This window comes from Phanerochaete carnosa (assembly GCF_000300595.1).
Source record: "Phanerochaete carnosa HHB-10118-sp unplaced genomic scaffold PHACAscaffold_7, whole genome shotgun sequence".
Taxonomy (NCBI): domain Eukaryota; kingdom Fungi; phylum Basidiomycota; class Agaricomycetes; order Polyporales; family Phanerochaetaceae; genus Phanerochaete; species Phanerochaete carnosa.
In genome coordinates, this window is record NW_006767634.1 from 1,119,888 (window position 1) to 1,133,835 (window position 13,948).

Sequence of the window (13,948 nt, forward strand, 5' to 3'; positions counted from 1 at the left end):
CATCACGGCGCCGGCGGATGCGGCCCTCGGGCCGTGCCCGTTCGCGTTCCCCGCGCCGCTCACCTTTGAGGAAGCCATCGTTGACCTCTGCCCCGTCGACGGCAACAACGACCACCATCCCGTCGACATCTCACCGGGCGCTAAACCAGCTGCGCCTCCGAAAGCTGGTGTGGTCACCAACACTTTGTCGACGACGCCTGGGTCTGTCAACGTCTGCTTCATCCCGCCTTCATCCCTCGTCCAACGCTCCTCTCCCGCCAGCCAGCCAGGAGCGTATGACGCCTGGGTCGACGTCGATGAGGACGTCCGTCGCAACGAAGACAAAGGCGAGGTCGACTGGGCCGGGCTTGCGCTCCTGGCTCAGCGCGCATGCTTCGTCGCGCTGGTTTTCTTCCTGACAGTACGTCGCCTGGGACCCCTGTCAGACTGTGTGTGGTCCGTGCTGATCGCCGGTTCCTCCAGCTTCGTTCTCGCCAGCTCGTGGATGGAATCAAGTCAAGCGTGGCGGCGGCGACGGCACTCGAGTCGCTCAACACGGTCTTGGAGGCGTCGATCTCGGGCTTTGAACATCAGTTCAGAATTCAGGCCTCTGCGCTTGGTCGGTTCCCAGCTCTTCTGGTCAGCCTCGGAGACGCAGTGGTATGTCGTCTCATGTTGAGCTGTGGAAATCATTTAACTAACGACTGTTGGAAGGCACGACTGGCCGATGTGGAAGCAACCATCGGGACTCGGATTGACGACGAGTTCGGGCGTGCCATCCGCCACATGCAAGGCATCATCGCACTCCACAATCGAAGGAGCCGTCTGGAGGACGACATGGACTGGATGCAGTCCTCTTTGGAAGGACGGCGGTGTTCGACGGCCAACTCGGACGCTGCGGCTGACGAGGAGGTCGTGTCTCTACTCGAACAACTCACCGAGTCTGAGGTAAAAACCTCACCTCTACATCTTTATCTAGTCATCCGCTCACAGCATATACTAGGATCGACTCGAAGACGCAGAGACCAAGACGCATGAACGACTCACGGCCGCCAAGTCCGTCAAGGTCGGCATCGACGACGCTGGCGCAGAGTGCCATCTGGTTCTGGTCGAGAGGGACGGACTCCGGAAGCACTTGGCCTACATGCATACATCGAACTGTCTCGAGGCTGAGGACTGCGATGCTGACGTCGCCGGCTTGGAAGCACAGCGTACTCTGCTCGAGGTTCGCCGCTCTACATCTCACATGAGGTCATCGGCTGACATTCTATCAGACTTCATGCGAACAGACCATCTACCGCGCCGACATTACAACCTCCAAGGTCGACGCGCTTACTGAGGAGGTCGACCACATCGTGCTTGCATCTCACCACGCTCAACAGGCCCTCATCGGTGACCTTGCCGGTGCATCCTCTGAGGCCTCGTCTCTTGCCGCCGATCTCGCCAAGCAAGACACCGAGCTCACAGACCTCAAGACCACGCACAGTGCACTCGAGGACTCGTGTTCTCAGCTCGACGAACACGCTGAATCCCTCGAGTCGACTCTGGCCCAACTCGAGGCTGACGAAGTCGGTCTCCGTGCAACTTCCCTCAAGGAGGCCGACGATCACCAGGAGCGGGTGATGGCCCTCGAGGCGGAACACGACGCTGTGGATGCATCTCACGCAGCAGCCGTCGAGAAGCTGTCGAAGGTCAAGGCGGACGCAGACCGAGTTGCTCAAGAGACACTGGCGCTCGTCGGATCCCTCCGCGAGAAGCAAGCGGCGAACAAGGTCCGGTTCGACGAGGCCACTGCCGCCCTCAAGGCGTCCATTGCCAGGGACGACGCCGACATCGCTGAGCGCAAGGCCGCCTGCGTCGCACAAGAACACAGCCTGAAAGTCACGAAGGCGGCGCTCGACACGCGGAACGACGTCTTCAGGCTGCACGCACAGGACTACGAGCGCGACATGGAGGCATCGTGGTCGCTTGGGAAGGAGAGCGGGTACGACCGGCAGCAGTACGAGTCGATGCTTGACGAGGCGTCCAACAAGGCGGCGCGGGCACGGCGGCAGCAGGCCGACGCCGAGGCCAAGGCTGCAGCGGCGCGCCAGCACTCGGACGAGGTCGCGAAGGAGACGGCGGTGACACGACACGCGTTCACGACACAGCTCGGCGACCTCGAGGCGCAGCGGACGGCACTGGGGTCGGCCAACGCGGCGTTTGCGACATCGAGCGAGCAGCTGCGTGCGGACAACTCTGCGCTCGGGGCCAAGCTCGAGCACCTGAAGAAGGCGCACGACGACGAGAAGCGTCCGCTGAGCATCCGGCTGCGATCGGCCGAGGCGGACATGGCGCGGTTCAAGATGACGGAGGCCGAGGCAGTGAACCGACTGGACGTGCAGATCGCGGGACTGGCAACGGAGGAGGAGGGGCTGAATGGGAAGATGGCGGAGTACCAGAGCGAGCTTGGGCGGGTGTATGGGATGACGGAGGGAGTGGAGCGTGCGGTGTCGGAGGCGTCGTTGGCGTTGTCGGTGGAGAAGGGACAGGCGTTGGCACTTTTGAAGCTGATCCGGTATCCGAGCTCGGACCCAGAGTTCATCGCGGCATATTGGACCCCCGAGACACCTTCAGAGGGTGCATCGTCAAGACCGCCAGAGCGCTATGATAGCTGCTCGGCGATCTTCGATGCATCTTTTGAGGAGGCCTTGGAGAGAGACATTGCTGAGATGTGATGAGCTTGCAGAAGCTGGACTAGGGCTTGACATGCAGCTGTAACAGTGCAAATGCGAATTATTTTGAAACTATATGCGTGGTGCTAAGGGTGCAGTGAATATTCTATGAAGAACCGTCACATCGTAAAGACCTGACAAGCATGAAAATAGAGATTATCCGACGGTTTGTAAGAAATGAGTTGCTGGTAGAGCATATGTATTTCGGGATTGTTGTAAGAGGCGAACAGTAGCGCGAGTCGCATCCCCCAATGAGGAAACCTCAGATCCTAATAAGGACAAATGGCGCTGAGGGATTGTCGACTATTGCGTGTGGTCTCCGCAAACACCTTCCAGGGGAGGGTAAAGGGGAATAATAATGCCTCAGCTTACCCCTATCGGATTGTAGAGGCCAAGTGAACAAAGACCCCACTGCCGCAGGACGTATCGCGTATATGTAGCCGTGAGATGGTTACGCTCCGGCCTCTGACAATGAAGAAGGGTAGCTGCATATGGTTTTCCATTCCGTTTATCTCCTCGACGTACAGCCCATGCAGTACCACGTAGGAGGCAAGCAAGTAACAAGAATAGACCTTCTTTGAAACGAAATTACAGAAATATACAGCTAGTGATGCCGAACACATAATCAGCTCGGTAAGCTACTCAACGACACAGCTGGGGAGATGAAGATTTACAATATCGTGCACTGTTACGAAGGCTGGCACCAACGTTTGTGATACTTCCAACCTTGGTTTACGCACTCCTGGCAGAAATATGCCTTCTTACACCTCGAGCACTGCAAGTTCACCTTGTCCTTCCCGCAGTACCTGCAAAACTGGTCGTTCCCACTGGCAATTTTTCCCAGTCGCTCGAGCACCATGACTTTCACTGCATCACCATGTGCACGGACACGAGGTGGCGACAATGTGATTTTGGAGGATAACTTCATGTTACCACCAAGGTCAACAGCGCACTTGTTCAGGATGGCGTCATAGTAGTGCGCCCCGCGCTCGAGTGCGAAGGGTTCATCACCTCGTCCGCGACCCCCTATCTGCGTTACTGCGAGGTCCAAGACAACCCTGGTGTCGTTGTCCGGATCCGTCGAAGAAGGTTCACCGATGTAGAGCCATATCCATGGCGTGTAGTCATCGAAGCCCGAAAGATGCTGTCTCTTATTCAGGACTACATGAATGCAAGGCTCGCGGATGACTACAGGAATTTCCGCCACTGTCGTCTTGGATGGTGCGCAGGTGATGGTGTAACCTTGGGACGTTCGGATAGATAGCGTTGCCGTGGACGGCAAGGCGTCGAATACCTGCTGCGCGACGTATGTAAGGACGTAACCGCTATCAAAGCACTTGCTGCGCCAGAAGATGTCCTCGAGATCCTTGCGAGAAAGGGGCTGGCCGTTGGGGGTCTCGACACCTTCAGGATGAGCGAAGGTGGCCAAAGTTACGCGAGATAAGTCGGGACCCTGTTCCTTCAGCACGTATGCGACAACGTCATCCGATGTGGCCCACTCTGGACCAAGTATGGCTTCAGGTATAGTTTGAAGGGGAGTCGTGCCACGGTTGACCTCGACCAGCTGACTTTTTGCAAATCTGGTCTCTAGTTGGGCATGGCAGTCAAGAATAATGACTGCTAGATCGTGCACGTCGACGACAAAATCTTCCGGAAAAGCTGGTGTTTCTGGGATGTTCATGACGAGATGTGGTAAATAGGAGAGAAAGACTCATAGGAGGTCTTGATTTTTGAGAGCCATTCTCGCGATCTGCTTACATAAGCCGGATGTTTCCCAAGTGCGCAACAGCTGCATCTCCACCTCAAGTCAATATATTATCACTTTGTTGATCAAGACCTGGGCGGTACTTGTTTGGAGGCCGCGAGGATGAGGTCACAAAGTGCAGGACTACTTGAAGCATGAAGGCAGCGTTCGCCGGGGTGCAATCTAATAGACGCCCTTACGGCCACATGACCGCGACCTATGCGAGCTCTCCGCGAGGTTGAACTTGCGACACCGATGCCGTTGGCCACGCTTTCCCGATAGACTTAACGATAATGACGACATCTGCGACGACAATAACATCTCTGCTCAACTCTCTACATACACACCTGCAGTCCCAGACACAACTTCTCCCGACGCTACACAACCAGCTTGGCTTGCCGCAAACAGCACTCGCCGACGATCTCTCCGCTTTGCAGAGGCAGCTCGCGGAATGTGTGGAGAGTCAGATAGACCTGCGTCGGATGCAGGTTGACGAATGGATGGGGCGTTGCGACGCGGTCGAGCGAGAATGTGTGCGATACACCAAGGCGTTGGGCGGACATGTGAAGGCCACAGGGAGCAGCGTCGGTGAGGTCAGGAAGGAGCAGGTCTTGCCGAGGCGGTTTGATATGATATCAGAGTATCAGGAGAAGCTACGCCAGGTCCGTCTGAATAGAATGTCAGCAAAGCTTTGGTTGGAATTGACCAGTGGTTGTAGCTGTATCACACGAAACTCGAGCAGCTCGCAACTTTCACCAGCCGTATCGACACCCTTTCACGAACGTTGGGACCCGAATATTTTCCTTCTGATATCTTGGAACCTATACGCGCCACAGGTGAGAGCGAAGGTGACCCGGACGCTCGCCGAGATGTCACTCCCGAGCGGTTCTCCAAGCTGGAGAAGGAGCTCGTCCGAGGGAAGGGTGAAGTTGTATGTCCTCCATCCATATGCAAACTTTAGCCTTATTTTGATGCTGTCCAGGGTAAACGGATGCACCACCTATCCCTCACACTCTCCCAAATCGACTATCTATATACGGAGCTGGGAATCACGCCGCAGTCTCCCGCCGACTCCGGCTCTTCCTCTTCTTCACGCCCACAATCCGCATGCAGCCTCCAGGCTTCCGGTACTTGCCCCTCCTCTGATCCTTTCCTCTCTTCCTCAGATCTTCTTGCGACACCCACACCAACCAGCTCGCGCTCCAAGGCCAACACACCCTATCTACTGAACATACCCTCCGACGACGCGCCACACACGCCGAACAACGAGGCTGAGTATCACAGTATATTCAACCGCTTCGTCACTCGCCTGGACGAGCTGGGCGAGGAAGCGGTTACAGACCCCAACAAGCCGAGCGTCGGCCTCGAGGGCGTGGACCCGATACCCGACCTCGTACGATGGGCGGAGACGACACAAGCGAACCTTGAAGACATCAAGCGCAGGCGCGAGGCGCATATCCAAGCCATGTACGATCAGCTCGAAAGCTTGTGGCGCAGGCTTGGAGTCGCTGATACTGAGATGGACGCGTTCATCGAGGCCCAGCGTGGCAGCACAGAAGTGACTGTGCGAGCATATGAGGAAGAGCTAGATCGCATGTTAGAGCTCAAGAGAGAGAAAATGAGTACATTCATAGAGAGCGCGAGGTCAGAGATTACGCAGCTTTGGGACGAGCTAATGGTTAGCGAGGACGAGCGAGCGGATTTTGCGCCATTTGCAGATGGTGAGTGGAATCGAAAGTCATAGCTGCGCTAACTAACAGTTTCACAGATGAACACACCGAAGAACTTTTGGCGATACATGAGGAGGAGATTCGTAGGCTGAAGGAAGAGAGAAAGCTGAAGGGTCCACTTCTTAAGAGTATTCAGAAGTACTTCGACATCTGCGAAGATGAGAAAGATCTAGCTGCTGCTGCTGCTGACCAAACCCGCCTGCTGGGCAGAGGTCCTCGCGATCCGGGGAGACTCCTCCGAGAAGAGAAGATGCGGAAGCGCGTTACGAAGGAGAAGCCCAGGGTAGGTCCCTTCATACAGCTCCGCATGTATCCTACTTAATACTTGTACCCAGCTCAAGCAAGACCTGCTCAATTCAATACCAGCTTGGGAGGCGCAGACAGGAAGGACATTCTTGGTCCGCGGCCAGAGCGTCATGCAAATTCTTCAGGAAGCGTCCCAAACCCAAGAGAAAGAGAACAGTACGAAACGCGGCAAGACGCGAACGGCCTCAGGATCTGCACCGCGAGCCAAAACGCCATCGTATGCCCCATCATCATCTGTCTCATCGTCCAGCAAACCCGCCGTCACGCCTGCCGTCCCAGCACGGCCACCCTCCACTACGGGTCGCAATACCCGTTCCGCATCGGCAGCAGCAGCCCGACAACCAAGGTCAAGGGAAGCGCCGTCAGCGGCCGCGAACAATTACAACACAGTTCCTCCACTACCTGTGCCAATAGTTCCCATGAACACCAGTCGGAATACTCGCGCTCCATCACCGTTCGCCCTCCGCGCGCCGACCATTACAAACGGCAAGACCCCCGCATCAGTGCCTCGGCCGCAGGGCATTGCTGCGTCGAAGCGCGAGACACCTATGACTGGCCGCGTCGGCTCTGCGCAGAAGCCACGCACACGAAATTACCATCCATACGCGCGGCCTACCAGATCTGCAACGAAGTCACATGCACCGCCGCCCGCGGTGCGCGTGTATGGCGCAGTAGGATTGAACAGCAGCGCAGCAGCTCCCCCCGCGGCAGGTACGGCGCGCAAGGCGTCGGCACGGCGGGAGAGCTTCAGGCCTCGACCGAGCATGGATCACGATAACTGGGCTGGTGAGAGTACCTCAGACAAGCGGTTCACGGGGTTCGCTGGCGGCATGGTGCAGGAGGAAGATGAGGACTTCTGATTTCCTATCGTTCGAGCTTATATGTCTTACTATTATTTCGTTTGTATCGGTAGTCCGCTGTGTTTTTGAATGCATATTTCCAGGGCTGGTTCAAGGTAACCAGATTGGACGTGTGGCTAGAGCGACGTCCTTTGGACGGATATGGCCGGTGGCTCGAAGCTGCCACCCGGCCGATAAAGGCAGTGAGCTCTCTACTTCGTTCTCCCATCAACGTTCACGTTCAACATTCAACATTCGACAACCATACCGCTGCTTGCCTCGAACATGCCTACTTCAACTTTCCCTCATGACTTGGTCGTTGACGTGCACGACCTCAGCGCGACGATAATCCTAGACTGTTATGCACGCTTAGATCGGCAATTCAACACTCTTCGTCTTCTTGAAGTGAACCATGATTCGACGCCAGGAGTCACTTTCGCAGATCTAAGCGACGTTCTCCCCGAATGGAAAGCCTGTACCAAGGACAAAATTTGCTATATTCTCCAAGAGGAACATCGTCAAACGAAGGAGAGCCTCACCCTCGACACCTTTGCGCGCGGTCTGCCAAAGAGTGTGCGGACGCCGACTGGTCGTCAGCCCACTGGCATAGAACTCGAGGATGCATACTGGCGCTGCAGGATCCACAGCCACAGATACGGTCTGACATACACTGCGCAAGAGATCATCGCCTCCCTGCCGCCAACCGCAAAGCTGCTCGTGCGCACGGCCGATGGCTCGCAGGTCGTCTTCTCGCCGTCGGACTCTCGATCGCCGAGAGCTACGTCGACCCCAGAGAGGGTACGCAGATTGCGCACTTCGAAGATCCGTGCCCGCTTTCTGCGCCACTGCGAGTAAGCATCAACAGAAGTCAGATCGGAATCAAAGGCGTCGTGCCCTGGCCATGGCTCATCTTCGGCCAACGTAACCATCACCTTGTACTGGACGGCGTAATGTGCTTCGCACTGGACTGAGGCATAGCACAGACCGGCGGCCACGGTACTGGTGGAGAGCATTTCGCACTCGAACGGGAAGCACATTACTATCACGAGGTCTTAATGAAGTACGCTTGCTCGTGGGCACTACCTACGGCGGTGCCGAAGATTACGCTAGAGAATATGCGACAGAAGTGCGAACAGATTGAGGCTGGCAAATGCCACGGAGCTTCTGTCAACAACACTGCACTCGACGCGCTCGACGAGCCTCCGCACCGCGCCTTCTATCGTGCTGCCTTGAGCAAATGGGCCGAAGAGATCGAAGGGCCGAAGCCCGAGCGTCGTCCGCCCGGAAGTATATTTCTGGACTTCGTCAAGACGTTTGGCGAGGAACTCAGGGACATGGTGCTTGTGCGTCTAGCGGGGGCTGCTTCTGGAAACGACGACTTTTGCAAGCATTGTGGCAAGGACGGTGCAAGTAGCAGATGCTCAGGATGCCGTGCAGCGTACTACTGCAATGCACACTGTCAGAGGGCTGGATGGCGGTGTCACCGAGTATGGTGTGGCAAGCCTCGTATACGCTAAACGTCTCGCATGGCTTAAGCCTCTATGTTCCTTCATTTTTATCCGGGTTCCCTGCCTAAGTCTCGGACTTATCGTACACGTATACGCATTTTGTCTCACAGTAGACACATTTTATCTTAAAGTGCGTCCTTGGGCATTTTTTTAATACCTATACGCACTGGTTCCTTTTTTACATGATATCTTGCGCTCATTCAAAAGGGCTCGGCGCTTGTGCGCTGTTTGTTTGTTCGAGCTTGCGTTGGGGCTGGAGAAGCCACGAAGTAAAAGAAACATAAGGTCGGCTCTGTCAGTGTCTCCTATGCGATGACCACCAGGCATAATGCGACGAAGCTGGAGAATAAATCTCAGAGGCAGTAATCTCGGGGGAAGACGCGTTCGTCACGGGACTCGCGCGACTCACGTGATAGGTCTGTTGATCGCGAGTTTGGTTCTCGGGCTGGCCGCTTTAAATTAAACGCTGAAGGCGCGTTTACACGCTCCTTGCTCCCTCCTGCCTCCTCGTCACCCTCGCACATCCACCAAAACTATCCCGAAATGCCTCGCAAAGTCGCTGCTCCCGCTGACGCATTTGCAGTTGAACCTCGTCGCTCTTCGCGCATCAAGGATCAGCCCAAGGCTGAGCCTGCTCCCAAGAAGGCCCCTGCAAAGCCTCGCCAGAAAAAGACCAAGGCCACCGCTGAGGAGGGCGAGGCCTCAATCAACGGCGAGGAGAAGAAAGAAGAGGAGGAGAAGGAAGAAGAAAAGAAGGCAGAGGAAAAGCCCAAATCGACCAAGGGCAAGAAGCGCACCGCTACTGAGCGCGAGGCCGAGGAGGCCACTGAGGTAGCGGCCAACGGTGCCGCCGAGCCCAAGGCCGATGAGAACAAGCCAGAGACAGAGAAGCCGACTTCCAAGCGTGTAAGTCGCAAACTGTATCTTGAAGCTGCTGCCGGAAACTCATGCTCAACGACAGGCCAAACCCGAGTCCAAGGCTGCGAAGCCCGCGTCTAAGGCGACCAAGCCGGCATCCAAGGCCCCAAAGCCTGCGTCTACCGTTAAGCCGACGCCCAAGCCTGCCGGCTCCAAGCCACCCTCAAAGGCTGCCAAGCCTGCTTCCTCCGCGAAGCCCGCCTCATCAGCGAAGAAGCCGGCGTCCAAGGTTGGCTCCAAGCCTGCGTCCAAGGCCGATGGCACCGCCGTCGAGGCGGCTACTGCCAAGGCCGCACCTGAGGTAATCGCAGAGGAGCCGGATGCAGAGGCTGCGGCTGAAAAGGAGGATAAGGACATTGCTGCTATCGAGGGCGCATGAAAGCCGTGTGAGTGGTCTCCTCACTGTACCCCGCGATTACCACTGATTGTGCGATATTCGCCAGAACGTCTACGAAAGCCGTCCGCTGTTTGGGTCTGGAATTGCACACTCCGGTGCTACATACTGTTCTCCCTGCTTCCACGCTATCGCTCTTCCGATGCCCCTTATCAGCCATCTCGCCTCCCTCTGCGCCTCCTCTTCCCGGACACCCATAATATCCCGATTGTTTTCGTGTGGCAAGGTTTCTTTCTCCGTTACTTTCCCCCTACATTTCTCTATGATTGTACTTGTGTACTTATCGTATGTATTTGCACGCTCTGCTATCGTTGCTCCCGTCAGCCGCCGCTCTTGTTATAGCTCTAGCATCTTGTAGCAGTGTTGGCCCGCATGTCGCTCTTCGATAGCTGCAGCATAAGATCCCCCATCCCTCGAAAGCTCGTTTAAATCCGTTTGATTGCGCACGACGGTACATTTGCTTCCTAATCCAAACTATTACCAGTACACTCCATCTTTGATGTCTTCGACCGCATACATGCAAACTAGAACCCGGCCTGCGCACGCTCGCGCTCCGCCAAGCTTCCGCGGGCTGCCCAGGCACGTACGTGCGAATGGTTATGCTCGTGGTCTTGCGGGTCGCCCTCGGCCGCGCCCCATGCACCCGCGCCGGGCGTCTCGATGAGCAGCAGGTCGCCCTTGCCCATAAACACCGTCGCCTTGCCGCCGATGTTGACCTTCCTCGGGGTCGGCGGCGTGTTCTCATCAAGGTCGCCGTCCTCCTTGCGCGGCTGCTTCACCCAGGTGTTGTGCCCCATCGCGCCCGGCTCGCCGCCCTCCATGCCGTACGGCTGGCGCGTGCGGCGCTGCAAAAGGGTCCGCCCGTCAGCGCCTCCGATGCCAAGTCAAGGAAACGGGACAGGAAAAGCGCATGCGCACCTCGGACAGGATCGACACCTGCAGCGGCTCCGTGAACTCGATCTCGCGCACGACGCCGTCGCCGCCGCTGAACTTGCCCTTGCCGCCGGAGCCCTCCCGGAGGCCGAAGCGGTGGATCATGACCGGGTACCGCCGCTCGAGGATCTCGACGTCGCCGATGCGCGTGTTCGTGATGTGCGTGTGCACGCCCGACGTGCCGTGCCAGCTGGGACCCGCGCCCGAGCCGCCCGCGATGGTCTGCGTTGGTGTGGTCAGTCGGTACGGGCGAAGGTTTGAAACACGAGACGGACGCACTTCGTAGTAGCCCCACCCAGAGACGTTGGTTCCGTCCTTGTCCTTGCCGCCGGCGCCGAACGTCAGGTTGCTGATAACGATCAGTGGGAAGCACCGTGTTGGATGGCTGCCGGGACGCACTTGGTGCACCCTTGGCTCGCGGCACAAGCGTGGAAGGCCTTGAGCACGACGTCGACGATCCGTTGTGACGTAAGGACGTTCCCACCACAGACTGCGGCCGTCGGCGATGGCGAAAGGAGCGAGCCTTGAGGAATTTTGACTGCGGCGGGATCATCAACTATCAGCTCTCATAACTGTGACGTTCGCACGGACTGGTCAAGGGGACAAGACACCCAGCATTGAGCGGAATGTCCATGTCGAGCATCGAGCGCATGCAATAGATGACTGCAGAGTGGACGACAGAGATAGGAGCGTTCAAATTCCCGCGAACTTCGCAGCCGGTGCCCGTGAAGTCGAGGTGTGCTGAGCCCTCTTTCTCGTCGATCTCGACTCTGAGTTGTATCTGTAGTCGGCATGTGGTAGAACGATGTAAACAAGGGCGCGGAGAACCGCTTACAGGTGAACCGTCATCAAGGTAATCGACAGCTTCGAGGATGTTGGATCCGGCGCGCTTCACGACGTCCTTTAACAGATTTCTTACAGAAAACTCTGCGTTGTTTCGTATGTGGTACATGTATTCCTGGACGGTTTTCAGGCCATAATCGTAAACAACTGCGCATATAGTCAGATTTGAGAGCACAAAGGATAACGAACGTCTCTTACTCGCTTTGATAAGTTGGACGCCCTTGTGATTCGCAGCGATTTGCTTATCATCACACCGTGTTAGAGGTTGCGAAATATATGAGTGTTGTGCCGTACTCACAGCTTTGAGGTCACTTTCCACATCCTTGAAGTTTCTGCACCCCGAACTACCGGGGTACTTTGCCGGTTCATCTACCATGTACTTCACCAGCCCTTCGCGATCGAACATGCCCTCCCTAACAATCTTAAAGCTATGAATGTGTGCCCCCTCTTCAAAGATATTCGTCGATGTTGGAGGCATGGATCCGGGAAGAATCCCGCCGATGTCGGCGTGGTGTCCACGGGAGGCAGTGAAGAAGATAATTTCTTTGGACTCTTCATCAAAGACAGGACTGATGATTGTGATGTCTGGAAGGTGTCTAAGGCGACATTTAGCGATCATATAGAAATGAGGCCAGGTACGGCACGTACGAGCCTCCAGCATGTGGGGAATTTGCCATGAGCACATCTCCAGGCTTCAGGTCGTCCTTGTGCAGTTTCATCTGGTACTTGACCGCGCTAGATGTTCACGCGTCGGCATAAGCAATGGCCAATTCGGAAGGTACACGATAGGATGGACGATGATAGCCTGCAGGAGAAGCGGAGGCATTACTCACAAACTCATAGATCCCAGGTGAATCGGGATGAATGGCGCATTCGCGACCAAATCGCCATCTGGGGCAAACAGTGCGCAGGAGAAATCCAGACGCTCCTTGATGTTTGTGCTGATAGCTGTCTGCTGGAGTGACCTGCCCATGGCCTCCGCGACACTCATGAAGCGGTTCGCGAAGAGGGTCAAGAGGATAGGGTCGGGGCCACCACTTCCAGATTTGATAGCTGCCATTGTGCTGTGCAATTTTGCGACAGAGATGTCGTGCGCGCAGGATATGTTGGTAGGAGCGCGGTCTGAGGCCTGAGGCCTCGGGACTGAGTCGACTGAGCCGACTAGCCGCGGATGACGATCTGTGATACCGAGTAGACGCTCAATGATCGCATCGAGATTCGCTTTGCTCAGTCTATCGCTCGCTGTCTGCCTCTGGAGGCCGACTGGAGGCTGACTCCAGGTCAGATATGTATTTATTCACCCGCTTTGCTCTGGCCCCGGCAACACATCTTACAACATGATCATGACGATACAGAGCATCTTGCTCCTCCTCGTCGCTGGCCATCTTTTCGTGCTAAACTCTTTGTGCACACCGAAGGCCTTCGACACCAACGGTACCTCCCTCATCACGGCGCCGGCGGATGCGGCCCTCGGGCCGTGCCCGTTCGCGTTCCCCGCGCCGCTCACCTTTGAGGAAGCCATCGTTGACCTCTGCCCCGTCGACGGCAACAACGACCACCATCCCGTCGACATCTCACCGGGCGCTAAACCAGCTGCGCCTCCGAAAGCTGGTGTGGTCACCAACACTTTGTCGACGACGCCTGGGTCTGTCAACGTCTGCTTCATCCCGCCTTCATCCCTCGTCCAACGCTCCTCTCCCGCCAGCCAGCCAGGAGCGTATGACGCCTGGGTCGACGTCGATGAGGACGTCCGTCGCAACGAAGACAAAGGCGAGGTCGACTGGGCCGGGCTTGCGCTCCTGGCTCAGCGCGCATGCTTCGTCGCGCTGGTTTTCTTCCTGACAGTACGTCGCCTGGGACCCCTGTCAGACTGTGTGTGGTCCGTGCTGATCGCCGGTTCCTCCAGCTTCGTTCTCGCCAGCTCGTGGATGGAATCAAGTCAAGCGTGGCGGCGGCGACGGCACTCGAGTCGCTCAACACGGTCTTGGAGGCGTCGATCTCGGGCTTTGAACATCAGTTCAGAATTCAGGCCTCTGCGCT

The 13,948-nt window shown here is 56.6% G+C and overlaps 7 protein-coding genes across 7 annotated transcripts; 5 read left to right on the plus strand and 2 right to left on the minus strand.

Moving 5' to 3' along the window:
• Positions 1 to 454: 454 nt before the first annotated feature.
• Positions 455 to 2,696, plus strand: PHACADRAFT_185950 (uncharacterized protein; the record flags this gene model as incomplete). The annotated part of the gene is made up of 3 exons (XM_007397884.1): positions 455 to 927; positions 983 to 1,204; positions 1,254 to 2,696. The coding sequence occupies exons 1-3, from the start codon at positions 652 to 654 to the stop codon at positions 2,694 to 2,696; spliced, it is 1,941 nt and encodes a 646-aa protein (XP_007397946.1). The 5' UTR covers positions 455 to 651.
• Positions 2,697 to 3,186: 490 nt separating this feature from the next.
• PHACADRAFT_124757 (uncharacterized protein) lies at positions 3,187 to 4,361 on the minus strand. The gene has a single exon (XM_007397885.1). The coding sequence runs from the start codon at positions 3,619 to 3,621 to the stop codon at positions 3,382 to 3,384; it is 240 nt and encodes a 79-aa protein (XP_007397947.1). The 5' UTR covers positions 3,622 to 4,361; the 3' UTR covers positions 3,187 to 3,381.
• Positions 4,362 to 4,683: 322 nt separating this feature from the next.
• On the plus strand, positions 4,684 to 7,459 carry PHACADRAFT_124758 (uncharacterized protein). The gene is made up of 5 exons (XM_007397886.1): positions 4,684 to 5,099; positions 5,156 to 5,368; positions 5,420 to 6,158; positions 6,206 to 6,450; positions 6,503 to 7,459. Exons 1-5 carry the CDS (start codon positions 4,731 to 4,733, stop codon positions 7,331 to 7,333), a joined length of 2,397 nt encoding a protein of 798 aa, XP_007397948.1. The 5' UTR covers positions 4,684 to 4,730; the 3' UTR covers positions 7,334 to 7,459.
• A 138-nt stretch (positions 7,460 to 7,597) lies between these two features.
• PHACADRAFT_175644 (uncharacterized protein) lies at positions 7,598 to 8,829 on the plus strand (the record flags this gene model as incomplete). The annotated part of the gene is made up of 3 exons (XM_007397887.1): positions 7,598 to 8,053; positions 8,089 to 8,233; positions 8,285 to 8,829. The coding sequence occupies 3 exons, from the start codon at positions 7,598 to 7,600 to the stop codon at positions 8,827 to 8,829; spliced, it is 1,146 nt and encodes a 381-aa protein (XP_007397949.1).
• A 513-nt stretch (positions 8,830 to 9,342) lies between these two features.
• Positions 9,343 to 10,606, plus strand: PHACADRAFT_259473 (uncharacterized protein). Its single transcript, XM_007397888.1, has 3 exons — positions 9,343 to 9,726; positions 9,782 to 10,124; positions 10,182 to 10,606. Exons 1-2 carry the CDS (start codon positions 9,364 to 9,366, stop codon positions 10,115 to 10,117), a joined length of 699 nt encoding a protein of 232 aa, XP_007397950.1. The 5' UTR covers positions 9,343 to 9,363; the 3' UTR covers positions 10,118 to 10,124; positions 10,182 to 10,606.
• On the minus strand, positions 10,556 to 13,012 carry PHACADRAFT_259474 (uncharacterized protein). The gene is made up of 10 exons (XM_007397889.1): positions 12,742 to 13,012; positions 12,557 to 12,643; positions 12,207 to 12,504; positions 12,107 to 12,149; positions 11,901 to 12,055; positions 11,657 to 11,846; positions 11,465 to 11,603; positions 11,345 to 11,414; positions 11,051 to 11,287; positions 10,556 to 10,977 (listed from the first exon to the last, which is right to left on the minus strand). The coding sequence occupies exons 1-10, from the start codon at positions 12,966 to 12,968 to the stop codon at positions 10,657 to 10,659; spliced, it is 1,767 nt and encodes a 588-aa protein (XP_007397951.1). The 5' UTR covers positions 12,969 to 13,012; the 3' UTR covers positions 10,556 to 10,656.
• A 160-nt stretch (positions 13,013 to 13,172) lies between these two features.
• Positions 13,173 to 13,918, plus strand: PHACADRAFT_210948 (uncharacterized protein; the record flags this gene model as incomplete). Its single annotated transcript, XM_007397890.1, has 2 exons — positions 13,173 to 13,780; positions 13,815 to 13,918. The coding sequence occupies exons 1-2, from the start codon at positions 13,246 to 13,248 to the stop codon at positions 13,916 to 13,918; spliced, it is 639 nt and encodes a 212-aa protein (XP_007397952.1). The 5' UTR covers positions 13,173 to 13,245.
• Between the last annotated feature and the right edge of the window lie 30 nt (positions 13,919 to 13,948).

Coding starts and splice junctions, on each gene's coding strand:
- PHACADRAFT_124757 (XM_007397885.1), bottom strand. CDS start 3,621: ATGAAGTTATCCTCCAAAATCACATTGTCGCCACCTCGTGTCCGTGCA.
- PHACADRAFT_124758 (XM_007397886.1), top strand. CDS start 4,731: ATGACGACATCTGCGACGACAATAACATCTCTGCTCAACTCTCTACAT. Junction 5,100..5,155: donor ATCAGGAGAAGCTACGCCAG/GTCCGTCTGAAT, acceptor CAGTGGTTGTAG/CTGTATCACACGAAACTCGA. Junction 6,451..6,502: donor TTACGAAGGAGAAGCCCAGG/GTAGGTCCCTTC, acceptor ACTTGTACCCAG/CTCAAGCAAGACCTGCTCAA.
- PHACADRAFT_259473 (XM_007397888.1), top strand. CDS start 9,364: ATGCCTCGCAAAGTCGCTGCTCCCGCTGACGCATTTGCAGTTGAACCT. Junction 9,727..9,781: donor AGAAGCCGACTTCCAAGCGT/GTAAGTCGCAAA, acceptor GCTCAACGACAG/GCCAAACCCGAGTCCAAGGC.
- PHACADRAFT_259474 (XM_007397889.1), bottom strand. CDS start 12,968: ATGGCAGCTATCAAATCTGGAAGTGGTGGCCCCGACCCTATCCTCTTG. Junction 11,415..11,464: donor GCGAGCCAAGGGTGCACCAA/GTGCGTCCCGGC, acceptor GATCGTTATCAG/CAACCTGACGTTCGGCGCCG. Junction 10,978..11,050: donor AGGTGTCGATCCTGTCCGAG/GTGCGCATGCGC, acceptor ACCCTTTTGCAG/CGCCGCACGCGCCAGCCGTA.